Source organism: Lontra canadensis, unplaced genomic scaffold (assembly GCF_010015895.1).
Source record: "Lontra canadensis isolate GAN:19392208 unplaced genomic scaffold, GSC_riverotter_1.0 scaffold19, whole genome shotgun sequence".
In the NCBI taxonomy this organism is placed as follows: Eukaryota; Metazoa; Chordata; class Mammalia; order Carnivora; family Mustelidae; genus Lontra; species Lontra canadensis.
Window position 1 is genome coordinate 746,706 of NW_022631013.1, and position 14,922 is coordinate 761,627.

A 14,922-nucleotide genomic window follows, 5' to 3' on the forward strand; every position below is an offset into this window, starting at 1 on the left:
TTTTTGGAGAATGGACCTTAACAGCCCATCAAGACGGTGTCTTGTGTCCCCCACCGTCCCTCCTCCCGGGCGGTCCCACTCCCCACCCGGCCCGCCCTCCCAGGGCTTCTGCCTGTCTGCGGGTAGCCCGGGTGGGCGGGGTAGCTTCTGCAGCGGTCCTGTTCACCCGCTCAGAGGGCTGAGCGCGCTTAGCATAGGAGCATTTACTTAGCGCCCCGGGACTCTTGAGGCTCACCGGGCATCTGCGCCTCTTAGAGTCTCCAGCGCCCGGCGGGAATTTTGTCAAACTTTGTCGGCCTGTGGGTTGGAGGCAGCGGGACCACGGCCAGTCCTTGCAGCCCCCGCTCCTGGCAGGGTTAGCTGTGGACAGAGCACTTTGCTCACCAGACTTGGAAATGGAGCAGTCACAGTGTGGCAGCAGAGACCGCAGCAGCAGCGGTCGACCCCACTTGGCCCCAGGGCTGGTGACGGCTGCCCCTCCAACCCCGTCTTCGGCCTTGCCAGTACCCTCGGGGATTCCAGTTCCTCCAACTTTCCTGCGGCCACCCAGCCTCTTTCTGCGGGCAGCCGCAGCCGCCACGGGAAGCGGAGGCTGTCGGTCGGCTCCGGGACTGGAGAGGGGTGTGGGTGCGGTGAGCTGCGGCTACCCGCGGACACCCAAATGCGCCCGTTGTCGCAACCACGGCGTCGTGTCCGCACTCAAGGGCCACAAACGCTTCTGTAGCTGGCGGGACTGCGCGTGTGCCAAGTGCACCCTGATTGCCGAGCGCCAGCGCGTCATGGCTGCCCAGGTGGCGCTGCGCCGGCAACAGGCCCAGGAAGAGAGTGAGGCCCGGGGGCTGCAGAGGCTCCTGTACCCTGGTCCCTGCGGGCCGGGGGGTCGGACATCCGGAAGCAACAGCAACAGAATGGAGAATTCCCAGGCCTCCAGCGGCCCTGCGGCGGTGACAGCAATGGAACTGAGTGCCTTGAGGCAGGCTAGTCTGGTGACGCCTGCTTTCCAAGTAGTCCATCCAGATAACGCGGAGCTAAAGCAAGGTAAGTTGGTCTTTCATTTACGCTTTGCAAAGGAAAATGGTTGTTTGGGGAAAAGACTCTTAGAAACAAGTAGCCGTGCATTGGTAGTGGGGAAGAAAAGTTGTTTAAAAGAAGCACTCATTTAAATTCTGGGAAACTGCTCTGTAATAGGAATGTTAATGAGGATGTTAGAGACGCATCACCTTGGAGGGGCTTTCTGTACCATTAGGTGGTAGGTTAAGATAATGTACAAGTGAAGAGGGAGTGATCAGATGAGCAACTCAGGCTAGGAATAGAATTTGCACACAAGTTGATATTACTTTGGGTGAGTTAGAACTTCAGGCATTGACTAAAATTCTTAGTGAGAGAAGCTGGATCTTGGACTTGCCCTATACTCTTTTCAGCTATAAAACCAGAGTTAATCTTCCAGTCTTGCTGGGAAAGTCACTGAAGGTTGAGAGTACAGTACCTCATCTTTTGGGCAAACCTTTGCTGGCAGCTACCAAACCTTTTTTCATCTCCTTTTCTTCCCTTAAAAATTTTAAGCACCACCCCATGACTGTTTGTTAGCCTCCAAAAGTGTAGAAAGCTCTAAATTTGAAGTTTCAGCTCTTTTCCCTAGAAAAGAAAATTAGGCTTTCCAGATTGGTAAAACCAATGGGAAGAAGAATTTCAAAGTCCAGTATTAGGGATTTCTTATCCAAGGAGTTTTAATTTTTTTCCTCTTATTTTTTGATGGCAAAATACCTCATCCCCTTTGTTATGTAAAAAAGATAGAAGCATTTTTTATTAGCCTTATCTCAAATTAAGTTTTCCTGCTGATGCAAATCTCACTGTATTTTAGTGAATTTCCCAGCCCTCAACAGGTAACACTAGGAGTGTAAATCTCATTTCAGTATTTTTGTATAAATTCAAGACTGGTTGTATCATACAAAATTCTGTGGTAATGGAAAGTAAGTTATTAGAAAATTAAAAAATTTCCCCAAATTCTGAAAATTGCAGATCTTTTTGGATCACAGGATGTACTTTTGAAAAAGACTCTCTCTGTATTTAAATAAAGCATATATGATTTTGTGTTCATCTATGCCAATGTTTTGCCCATGTTCTAGTTCCTTTCAGTGCACAAAACAGATTAAACATGTCTCATGAAAAATCAAAGCGTTCTGAAGGGCAAAGTCATTAAGCAAATGATAACTGCTATAAAAAAGAAAAATTCTGTAAACTAAATTGTCAGTGAAATCTGGCTGATATCTTTCTGTTGGACATTGATTTATATGTTTTTGGGGGGTACGCAAGGTGTTCTGTTTTATAGGGTCAGATATTTTATTTTATTCTTTGCCTCAGGTGACCTACTTTTTTGAAAAGCCACGTCTGTAGCTTTTCTAACCTTACTGCATCCTCTTACCCAATATCCGTGAACTGCAGTAGTCTGTTTAATTTACTCACTCATTAGACAAAGACTAGCAGTGATTCAGAGGTGAATATGATTTTTCTGCATACAGAAAAAACTTAAAACTTATATACAGAAGAAGGAAGACTATATGTATCCAACACAAGACAAAATATACGGTGATAAAAATAAAGAAATAAAACCAGATATAGGAGTTGAGAAAACAGAGATGATGTAAATGATATCACAGTATCTTAAAAGATACCTTATTTTCCAGAGTCTTTTGCAATCAGTACTTCATTGCATCATATTGTACTCTGTGAGAACAGTATAATAGTAAAAAATTGTTTTGTGCATTAATTGCTGTAGACATGAAGTTTTGATAACTTACATGTTTGGTTGGGGGGGTGTATTTTGTGGATCTTGTTAGAAATAAAATGTAATGATGGACCAAAGCCAATCTCTCCCCACTTGGTAGACTTCATTAGAAAAGTTTCATTGTTTCTTTTAAAGTTGAAAATACTAGAGAGTCTGCAGTCTTACAGGAGAAACATCTTTTCTTTTGTCATCTCTTTGATACAATGACATAATTTTTAACCCTCAAAGTGTTAAATTGCACACACTTTAATTTTAAAATTAAGTATAGATCTTTAGAATTTAGGAGTGCCTCTTGAGAAACCAAATCATGTATGCAAATCACTGCTTTATGCAGTATTTGTTTCATTGGCTTCATAACTTTTGTAGAAAAAGAAAGTTTGACAGAAATACTCTGAGTATCCTACTTGACAGTTTACTTTTTTTTTTTTTAATGGAAATAGAGGTAGAATAAGTTTATCGGATAAGAGGAAATGTAAACCAAAATAAAAGTTATTTAGTGAATGTATACATTATTATTTTCCTTGCATAAACTGTACAAAAGGCATTTAAAATGGTAGTGTTTTATTAATATTAATATGCTCAACATGTTGAGGTATAAAATCAGATTTTTGTGTAAAAATATTTTTGGAAAACTGCCCCTAATATTGGAAAGGAGTTGTGATTTGAAGTAAATAATTAATATGTTTTTTTTATAAGATGCTTTAAAGATATGTACAGATTGCAATAGTGCAATAGTGCAGTTTATGATTTTCTTTTAGAAACAACTTGACTGTAAACTTTTTTTTTGGATACTTCCTAGGGATTGAAAAAGAAAGTCCATATTTCATAGGGAATTATTAAAAAATGCCAAGTCTTTATTGTCTCTCACATAAAACAAAATATATATGATCTCTGGTATGATATGAGATTGGTACAGTAGTGGTCATTATTGGTTTAGATTTGAAGTGAAATTAAGAATTTTTTTGTTTTTCACATTATTCAGGTAACTTAATTGGAACCTGAAATGTGATCATTAAAGAAAAAAAATTGAAATATAATATTATTTATTAAATAGAATGTTCATTTTCATACTGAGATTGTTCCTTCCTTTGACTTCTTATCTAAACAGTCATTTTACTTAGTTTTTTTTTTTTTTTTTTTTTTTTTTTTTGCTTAGTGTCATTTTGGGGGAAAAAAAAAAAAGCTCCTTGAGATAACAATGAAATTTGGATAAAATTTAAGAAAATCTCAAATCACCAAATGGGGCAAATAATGTGAGATACTGGTTTCACTTTAATAGTTGGGGTAATAATAGACTTTTATCTTCTAATTTCTAAATTAACTACAACATTTGTATTTTATATAATTTTATGATCTTAGAATAATCTAATAAATAGTATTTCCCCACTATTCCAATGTCTTTACTTCTGAATGACCTTTTAAAATTCTTATTCATTCAAGTTTCTTGCAGCAAATAAATATTACTAATATACTGCTAGTAAATGAATTACTTTATCCAGCATTATTTTCAAGTAGGCAGTACACTTTGTGTTTTGGAAAGTTTTCCTCTATTTGATTCCTTTTTTCTTTTCTATCCCCCAGAACTAAAAGAGAGTAAATGTGACTCATGCCAGAGTGGACAAGAAGAGCCAGTCTCTAAATCCCATCAGTGTACTTTGGGATCATCTCCTAAGTCTAATGGCGTCGTTGGAAAACAAAACATCAGGCCATCTATTTCAGAAAGTTCAAACAAGGAAGATAGTATTCAGCCTCTTGACCTTGGGGAGCTATCAGGAGGGGAGGAGAGTCCCAGATCCCTGTCATCATCTGATTTGGAATCAGGAAATGAAAGTGAGTGGGCCAAAGACTTCATTGCTGCCAGAGCCAGGCTTCCCACACTGTCCTCAAGACCAAGAGACCCTCTTGATATCCTTACCAGGATTTTTCCAAGTTATAGGCGCAGCCGGCTAGAAGGCATTCTGCGCTTCTGCAAAGGGGATGTGGTTCAAGCCATTGAACAGGTCCTAAATGGGAAGGAACACCAACCAGACACCGGGGACCTAGCAAGCTCAGGAGAATTGGAAAATACAGCTTTTCAGAGAGCGTCAAATTTTAGTTTAGGTGGAATTGGTTTTGGAACTCTAGGGAATAAATCAGCTTTCTCTCCTCTTCAGACTGTTTCTGCTTCTTACGGAGGTGATTCAGGTCTCTACAGCTTAAGTCCTAGACTAGGTATCAATCCTTTACGGCTGGCACAGACCTCTCCAGGAAGAGGGCTCTCTGGTTTTATGTCTCCTTACCTAACTCCGGGGTTGGTACCAGCATTGCCTTTTCGACCAGCTTTGGATTATGCATTTTCAGGAATGATTAGGGAGTCTTCCTACCTTCCCAGTAAAGACTCAGTTACTGGTGGCAGATTGTATTCCAGGCCAAATCAGGACAATCTGTAGTATTTCTGCCTATTCTCCCTTTTTGGAGTATTTCTAGAAGCATGCAATTCAGCCCCCACACCCACACCTATTAATGTGTACTCTATTTAATGTGAATGGTGTACTAGACCTTAGAAATGCTATATATATATTTTTTTTACATCCAGTATGATAGATTTGAGATCGCAAGATTCTTCTTTAGCCTTTACTAAGTGAAAGAAGCATTTAAACGTTATATGTGCCTTGAGTAAAGTCATTTCAGGAAATATTTTTACTTTCATGAATTTTCTCCCTAAAATATCATTTGTAGAATTCCTATTTTATAACTATACTTGTTTATATTTTGTTGAAAAATGGAGCTTATAGTTTTAAGTGTAAAGCAACCCAGGATATAAAATGAACTAAAAGGAAGAATTGAAAAGTTGAGGTAGTTCTAAATGACTGTTACTTTGAACTTTTTCTTTCCTTCTGTTCCTTGCACACAGGAGAGAAAAAAGCTATTCAAAGTATTTTAAAGCATTTTATTCACATATAAGTAATTAATAATAAGTAAAACTTTTATGAAATTTAAATTCCTTATTTTTTCCTGAATGTCTTATTTTTCATTCATATCTACCAATTTTGATAACAAGTTCCATTAATAAAACATTTCTTTTTAAAGTCAACTTTGTAAATTACACAAAGCCTATGAAGTGTATTTTAGGAAATGAGACGGCACCATCTCCTGGCCACTATCACTAATTGCATCTAAGTTCTGGTAGAGTGTAAGAATTAGAAATGAATGGTTTCCTAATAGTATAAGTTGACCTTATTTTGAAACAGTCATTTTGAATCATGCTACACAGAAACTTTCATATTATAAAGTGAACGCCTACTGGGGTTAGGATTTTAATCTTTGTATCTGGAGAAATATTCCTTTCCATACGTTTGTGGCAAGAATATGGCAGCCATTCTCCAAGTTAAAAATACTCTCACTCAGAAAATTTAAATACTTTCTCAGATAAATATTGATTGACTATAGGTAGATGAGGCTTAATGCATTGAGGAGAATTATAAAATTTCCAATGGGGAAATATTATCATTACATTTTAGAGGATTCCTTGAGATTTTAATAATACTTTTTCTTTTCCATCTGGAGCATAAAAAAGCTTTTTATTTCAGTAAGTGGAATGTCCCTAAAACTGCTTACAAAACAATTTCATGAAGTTTTCTTTATATGTCATCATCATCATTTTTTTTAAGGACAGTAGTTACATTGTTATTGTTAGGAATAAATGAAAATGCAGTTGTGGTGTAAGATAGTTGATGAATTAGAAATCGTTTAAACAGCTTGGGCAATATGATTCACTAAAAATTTCTTAAATTATATGTATGTGTGAATGTATGTGTGTGTATATGTATGCATATATTTTACCATTAAATACCATATTAAATGCCTGGAATCTGATGATGATTTAGGATGTAGCTATATTTAATATGGTATGCATTATTTCTGGTCGTGTGAATATGAGAAAGCAAATCTTGTAAAGATTTGTTGTAATCAGTATTCATTATTTATAAAAAAAAATTAAGATTCTAAGCCTAAACCATAATACAATGCCTGGCAACTAGTTGATATTCAATTAGTATATACTGAGTGAAGGAACCATTTTGGATAATAGATCTCTCTGAGACTCTGGTAGAACCAAAGAACTCTACACAATGGCCTACACACAGTTTTGCATATAATTTCATGGGGCTCTTGAATCTCTAAAGGCCATTCACCATTCAGTTTAGGATCCTTGTGATTCTTAAATTGTTTCCATTGCATTGATTCATTTTTCAAATGCTATTTTTTTGAAAAGTACTAAGTTCTATAGAGGATACCAAATGTAAAATACTGCTCTGTCAAGGAAGTTACATTTTACAATAGAGATCTGGTTTAAAAATACAACAATGCTAGAGTAATTGGATTCTTTATGTGATTCATATAATAATGTGCATGTATCCATTTGAGAAGCTGAATTGCTTTTGAGCTGGGGAGTATCCATTTTGAGCCATATTCAAGTGAAAACGTAATTTTATAATCTTAAAACAAGTTAATTTACATAATGCTTTATACATTTCATACACTTTACAATAATTTTAGAACTAAATAAGCTTATAGAGTAGGTCACTTTGTCCAACATTAAGTTGAATGTGAGGAAATTGAGGCTCAGCATTTGTGTTGTCCATCCTCAAGGTTACCGTAATAGTGTCAGTCATCAGAAGCAGAAGTAACTTCACCAATTTCAATTAGACTGTAAGGTCTGAGGAAGGACCCATGTCTGTCTGCTCAAAGCTTTGTATACTATCCGGTACATAATAGGTGCTCAGGTAATAGTTTTCCATGACTGAAGAAAACATAAACAAGAAAGTATTAGCTTAGAATTTTGTTTATTCAGCAATTTATTAAGCCCCTACTCTGTGCCAGGCACTGTGCTAGATACAGGGGATAAAGTGGTTAATAAGATTCAAGACTTCACCTCAAGTTGCTCATAGTCTCTATTTGCATGTGTACACAAAAAGCGAATTATGCAGTGTTGGTATTGTTTGACAATGTTGGTACATCATCATGAGTTCTGTGTAATCATGAGGTTTATGCCCATGAATACTGCTTGAAGCCTGAACTCCTAAGCCACTCATTAGGAAGAGGGACAATATCTGTTTCCATGTAGTGTGTTTAGGGAAGTGCAATTTGTTTGAGCGGTAAACAATTTTCGGGTCTATAGTGAAAGAAGTGGGCAAAGAGAAGCTTTGTTCCCTTGAATGGAGTGTGTGGAAGTCATTTTAGCTTCCTCATAGCCTCTGGATCAGAGATATTTCCTAATCCCAATCCCAGGGGTGAGCTTTTGGAATTTCTCTGAGTCATAGACCTCCTGGTCTAAGCTCTCATCTGGCTAGTCTATGAAAGAGGGTTAGAGTTGAGGGGACAATTGAGAGCATGTGATTCAAATGATCTGCTTTTTTCTCTGCAACTTCTGGTGAAAGAAAAAGATTTGGGGGACTTTAAGACCTTCCTTCTTAGAAATTCCTAACTGTGAACTTGGAATTAAGAAAACATGAAGTGGCCTATTTATTCAACTCTTTATTTTTTTAATTGCCGTTTCCTTAGTTGTTTTTCTTTGAAGTTAAAAAGCCTTCACAATATAAGAGAAGCTTGGCATAAAGCACCTAATTATTTACCATTGTAGATGGAATCATTCTCCTATGTACAAAATGAGATGAAATGCATCATCAGCTTCATAAATCAAAGCTTTTCCTCTGGGAAGCATGATTCTTAAGTGTGGATGCTCACTCTTTAGGTCAAGGGTAATGGGGCAAAGTTCCTGTTCAGATCCTTTCTTCTCCCTCCTCACACATCTCCAAATACTCCTGTTATGGATGCCTGCAATGTAGAGCTGGGCCCTTGGTTATTTGGTATTGTCCCCTCCAAATTGAAGCTGTTTTGGTGTAACATTTCAGAGCATTTGTGCCAAACATTAAAATAACTTTTGTGTTTTGTTTTTGCTTACTAAGTATTACTCAAATGAGAGAAATTCATTATCATTTTCCCTTCCTGAACTCCATGTTAGTGATAGGGAATTCAAGGGAAGACAAGACTACAGGGGAAGATGTCTGTTTCTTACTTCTGCTAATTTGGTAATTTAAAAAATGTATCTTAATTCTAGACTGTCACAGTATCCTCAAGTCATAATGGCCACATTATGTAGTTTTATGAGGATGCTCATAGTTTTAAGATGGCTGTACAAATGTGGCCTTATCAAAACATCTATGTCAAAAATTGCTCTAAAATATCAAATATTAAACTCCATCTTAGTTACAAGGTCATTCAAGAAAAATAGGTTAGACATAGACACAATTAGGAGGAAATATATAGAAAGTTGAACAAGCATGCTAAAAAATATTAATTAGAAAATCTGTGTCAAGCAGGTAGTGTGATTCCTGTCCTTGACCTTTTATAAATTTTTTTATCAACCAGTTAGATGAAGGAATAAAGGTATAAAATTCATTGTTATCTTACTCATGGACAACACACATCTGAGAAGGGCAGCTGATCTTTTGAAGGACAGAATTAAGTTTTAAATGATAGATTTTCTTCATTCAAGTAAACTAATACAATATTCAAGATTCTAGGATTAAAAAAAAACCCAACTGTACACACAGACAAGGAATAGAGACCTGGACTTACAACAGTTTTTTTTTTTTTTTTTTTTTTTTTAGAAGAGAAAGTAGTGTTATTTACTGATTGGTAAATTCACCATGAGATTACCATGTAACATGCCTGTTCTAAGAGTCAGTTGAAATTAGATTACATGAATAGGAATAAAATATGCAGAATGAGGGATGCGAGAGTACCGGGTACTCTGGAATAGCAGTTGGCCAGGTATTATCTAAAGTCATGCGATCAGTTCTGAGTGCATACACTAAGAATGATTCTAAAACCAGGAACAAAACAGAGAGGTATAAGATGCTAAGTGGTGACTGTGTTGGTGGTAGTGGTGTTTTATGAGAAAGTGTTAGAAATAGGATAAATGAAAACATTTTAAAGAGCTAGCATATGACAGAAATGAGTTGGGGTCATTCTGTAGAGTGTAGAGGGCATGGAAAGTAAAAGTTAAATGGAGAAAGAATTCAGAGGAACATAAGGAAGGACTTTTTGGCAGTTAGCAACTGTCCAAGAGTGGAGTGACTGCCTTGTATAACAATATGTCTTCTATTCATTGAAAATACCACATAGAAATTACCATTTGGAGACCTGATTGATGAGATTTTTCAGTACTGCTTCAGTGCTGGAACTCAATCATTTATATTTATTTTTTACTTTATTATTTCTTAAAATTTATATTCCATTATTAACATATGTTATTTGTTTCAGAGGTACAGGTGGTGATTCATCAGTCATTTATAATACCCAGTGCTCATTATAATATATACCCTCCTCAATGCCCATCATTTATAAAGCAAACCAGAAAAATGATAAATTCTTGTTGAATAAATGACTTTCAGTTCCAAGATGATGAAAATGAAAACACTAACCATTATTTGTTAGTAAAACATGCTGCAGTTCTGTTCATCAGAACTTTAACTATATGATGGTCTCAGGAGTAGATGCAAAAGGAAGAGTCAGAAAACAGTGCATTATTTACAAGGGGTTAAGAGGTATAGAGATTAGCATGAAGTCAGTTGGTATACAAGGCATAAGAAAGAAGGGGAGTGCTTAAAAAGGACATGAAGACCACTGAAGATAAACTAATGTATTTTTCATAAGGTACACATCAGTATGTTTTTCTGAAAGGAGCACTTTTCCCAGAGTTGAGGAGACTTAGGATGAATTTGGCTAAATGACTTGGGCAGGATAATTATCCTCCTGGTCACTTGTTCCCTCTCAGTGAAACAATGATAATAGTTTTGAGATACAGTTAACCACTATTAATAGATCTTATGTTACAGTAGAAATATGGGAGAGAGGAAAAATCAGTCTGTGTGTGCATTCACACACTTACTTGGAAGGAAGGGGGGCACTGGGGTGGCTTAGTTAAGCTTTTGGCTTGGGTCATCCTGGGATCAAGCCGTATGTTGGGTTCCCTGCTCAGTGGGCAGCCTGCTTCTCCCTCTTCCTGCTCGTGTTTTCTCACTGTTTCTGTTGCTCTCTCTCTCTCTCTCTCTCAAATAAATAAATAAAATATTAAAAAAAAAAGAAGCAAGGAAAACATCCTCCTATGTACCAGTGCCTTCATATTTGTAACTAATAATGGGATCATGGTTGGTATTGATAATTTCTTTTTCCACTCTCCATTTCATATTCTTCGCCCCCAGCAAGTGTCTCAGTTAATTGTGGTTCCTTAGTTGGTGGGGTGACTCACATCTTCATTCCTGAAAAATCTGTGCCATTATAGCCCTGCTTTTATTGAGTTGCTGTAACATCTTATTAACTTTTACCATAAAATATGGGAAGACTAAGTAACACTCCCAAGGATCTCTTGCATGCTAGAAATACTCCCCCTGTTTCTTTCCTGTTATTTCAGTGTCAAGAGGTGCCCCAAGTAGCCAATGATGGTCTCAGATTCCAGTACAATGTTGTATTCTCTGGTGGAGTCCTTTTTCCCTTGGAAAGTAAGACTTCTAAAGCAAAAATGGAAAACATTGTAGAAAAAGGAAACAACAAAAAGAAAGTTTCTAGTGAATCATTAGCACTAATATGAGAAGATCCATTTCCATATCTGTCTTGTGATTCCTAGACTCATGAATGCTGGGTAGAGGAGAAACATCACTACATGTTTATAGCTAATTCAAAGCATATCTTATGTCCAGGAGGACATTATTCCAGCCCCATAAAGTGCTGTCACCAGCTGGTGCCATAACTGAGTCTTCCAAAGGCCATTCTATAATTTTATTAAGCCAGCTGTTTCAAGATGAGGGAAACATAATGATACCAGAGAAGTCCATGAGCTTGAGACCAGTGTTGTACTTCATTTGCTGTAAAGTGAATCTCTTTGTCAGAAGCAATGTTGAATGGAATACTATGAAGGGGAATAAAGCATTCTTTAAGCCCACAGATGGCAGTTTTTAGCAGAAACATTGAGAGTAGGAAAGATAAAACCATATCTAGCATAAATGTCCTTTCCAGCGAGAACAAAGAGCTTCTCCTTCAATGATGGAAATGATCCAGTGTAATCAACCTGATACCAGGTGGCTGGCTGGTTCCCCTGGGGAATAGTGCCATTTTAGGGGCTCAGTGTTGATATTTGCTCTTGGCAGGTTGGGTACTCAGCAGTCATTCTATCCAAATTGGCCTTGGTGAGTGGAAATCCGTGTTGCTGAGCCCATACACAAGCTCCATCCCTGCTTTCATGATTGTTGTCTTCGTGAGCCAACTGAACAAATACAGGGATAAAAGAATGGGAAACGAATGGGTCACTTTGTGCATATGATTATTAAGATCTTCCTCTTCTAAGATTGCTGTTTGGTGAGCATCTGTATGGGAGAAAAAAATTTTTGTCTTTGTGCCCACTTGGAGAGGTCTTTCCCCATACCTCTTCCTTAGATCATGTGTTTTCATATTTCAGTTATGCTTTTTTCTGGCCATAAAGCCAAACTGTTAGCCACTGCTCATGACTAATTTTTAGATATGTACCTCTATCTATCTGTCTGTCCTTCCAGGCAAAAGAACAATCAGGTGCTTAGCTTGAAATTTTTCCCATTGGAAAGATTTTCTTCACTGCTAATCCTTCACGGCCATACCTGGAGTATTGCAGCTGTTCATTCTAGATAGTGCCAGAATAGTGTGTAGAATCTGTGAACAAGGACCAAATTCTTCTTTCTAATTCTGCTGTTATAGATGACTCTACATGAGGGAGAAAGAGAGGTGGAAATGTGGCAGGAGTATGAGCCACTTTTCATTCAGCCTAGTTGTTACTTCAAAACTTGTGAAGAAAAACCTATGTATCACTTCCATTTGACAATACTGCTATAGAGGGCTTGATGGGTCAGACAACACTCAGTGGGTATTTAAGGTCACATGTTTATTTAATGGCCAGTATTAAGTGTTAGGACTCTAATAGGATTTAGTAACAAGGTGGAAGCTGTTTCTCAAATGAGATTGATTATCTGCAGAGGAAGCATAACTTTTCTCTGAAGCCCAAGAAGAGTACTTTGTGATTTACCTATAGAGGTCAACTAAAGCTTTCCCTTAGTATCTCCAACTGCCATAGATACTTCAAGCACTATTGAAAATGCAGAGTCATGTGACCCAATTGGTGAGACAGTTTAAATGGAAGACTTGCTTTGTTGTAGAACTTCCTCTTGATCTGGGACCCAGGCACACCATTTACTGGGTAATTTGGTAAATAGGTTGAATTAAGATGCTCAAATCAGGTATCTTTGACAACCAAAATTCGGAAGTCCATCTCTCAGAGGTAGCAGGTGCCAAATACAGAAACATGCTTACATTTGTAAGACACATTTCAATGTGTACCAGATAACATACCTTTGAATTTTTATGGTGTTTATTTTCCTATTCTCTGGCATGCATACATCTTAATAAGATATCTAGTGTATTTACTTATTTCTACTAACCTGGTTCAATTAGCATGATATCATCTATTTAATGGGCGTGCTTGATGTCCTGTAGAGAAGCAAACAAGTTCCCAGTGGACTAGACTATCAGCGATAGTTGATAGAGCTCTAAGGAGGAACACTAAAGTGTATTACTCAACCTGTGGCCTTTACTAACAAGTACAGGGAAAAAAGTATTCTTTTTTCAGTTTTGTTATTTATGTTTTAATTGAAATCTAATTAACATATGGTGTCATAATTAGCTTCAGGGGTACAATATAATTATTCGGTATTTCTCTATATTACTTAGTGTTCATCATGATAAGTGTACTCTTAATCTTCTTTATGTCCTCCCCACCCACCTCCCCTCTGGAAACCACCATTTTGTTCTCTGTATTTAAGAGTCTGGTTTTTTTCTCTCTTGTTTTCTTTGTTTGTTTGTTTTTTAATTAATTTCCATATATGAGTAATGTCATATAGTATTTGTATTTCTTTCTTTCTTTCTTTCTTTCTTTCTTTCTTTTTAAAGATACCTTTTATTTATTTGTCAGAGAGAGAGAGAGAGAGAGCGCGCACACAAGCAGGGAGAGTGGTAGGCAGAGGGAGAGGCAGACTCCCCGTTGAGCAAGGAGCCCAATGTGGGACTTGAACCCAGGACCCTGGGATCATGACCAGAGCTGAAGGCTGATGTTAACTGACTGAGCTATCCAGGTGCCTCTGTATTTCTATATGATTATTTTCAGGTAACATTATACTTTCTAAGTCCACCCATACTGTTGCAAATGTCAAGGTCTCATTCTTTTTATGGCCAAGTAATATTCCATTGTGTGTGTATATCACATCTTTATCCATTCATCTGCTGATGGACACTTGAGTTCCTTCTACATCTTGGCTATTGTGAGTAATGCTGCAATAAATATAGGGATGCATGTATCTTTCTGAATCAGTGTTTTCATTTTCTTGAGGTAGACCCCCAGCAGTGAAATTACTGGATGGTATGATACTTCTATTTTTAGTTTTTTGAGGAAACTCTGCTGTTTTCCATAGTGATTGTACCAATTTATATTCCCTCCACCAGTGCACAGAGGCTCCCTATTCTCCACATCCTCACCAAAACTTATTATTTCTTGTCTTTTTGGCAGTAGCCATTCTGACTGTTATGAGATAATGTCTTCATGTGGTTTTGATTTGTATTTCCTTGATGATGAGTGATGTTGAGCATCTTTTTATGTGTCTCTTTGCTATTTGTATGTTTCTTTAGAAAAATGTTCAGGTCCTCTTCCATTTTTATTTTTATTTTTTATTTTATTTTTTAAAAGATTTTATTTATTTTATTTTGGAGAGAGAGAGCATGAGCTGGGAGTGGGGCACAGGGAGACAGAATCTCAAGCAGACTCCACTGAGTGCAGAGTCCTACACAGGCCCAGTCTCACAACTGTGAGATCATGATTTGAGCCAAAATCAGGAGTCAGACATTTAACCAACTGAGCCATCCTTGGTGCCTCAGCCATTTTTAATCAGCTATTTTGGTTTTTTGGTGTTGAGTTTTATAAGTTCTTTATATATTTTGTATACTAACCCTTTATCAAATATATTATTTGCAAATATCTTCTCCCATTCAGTAGGTTGCCTTTTGTGTTATTGATTGTTTCC

The 14,922-nt window shown here is 37.3% G+C and overlaps 1 protein-coding gene across 1 annotated transcript; it reads left to right on the top strand.

Annotated features, from left to right (window-relative positions):
• The first annotated feature begins 343 nt into the window (after window positions 1-343).
• On the top strand, window positions 344-5,307 carry DMRTA1 (DMRT like family A1). Its single transcript, XM_032860851.1, has 2 exons — window positions 344-1,038; window positions 4,367-5,307. Exons 1-2 carry the CDS (start codon window positions 396-398, stop codon window positions 5,212-5,214), a joined length of 1,491 nt encoding a protein of 496 aa, XP_032716742.1. The 5' UTR covers window positions 344-395; the 3' UTR covers window positions 5,215-5,307.
• Window positions 5,308-14,922: the final 9,615 nt, after the last annotated feature.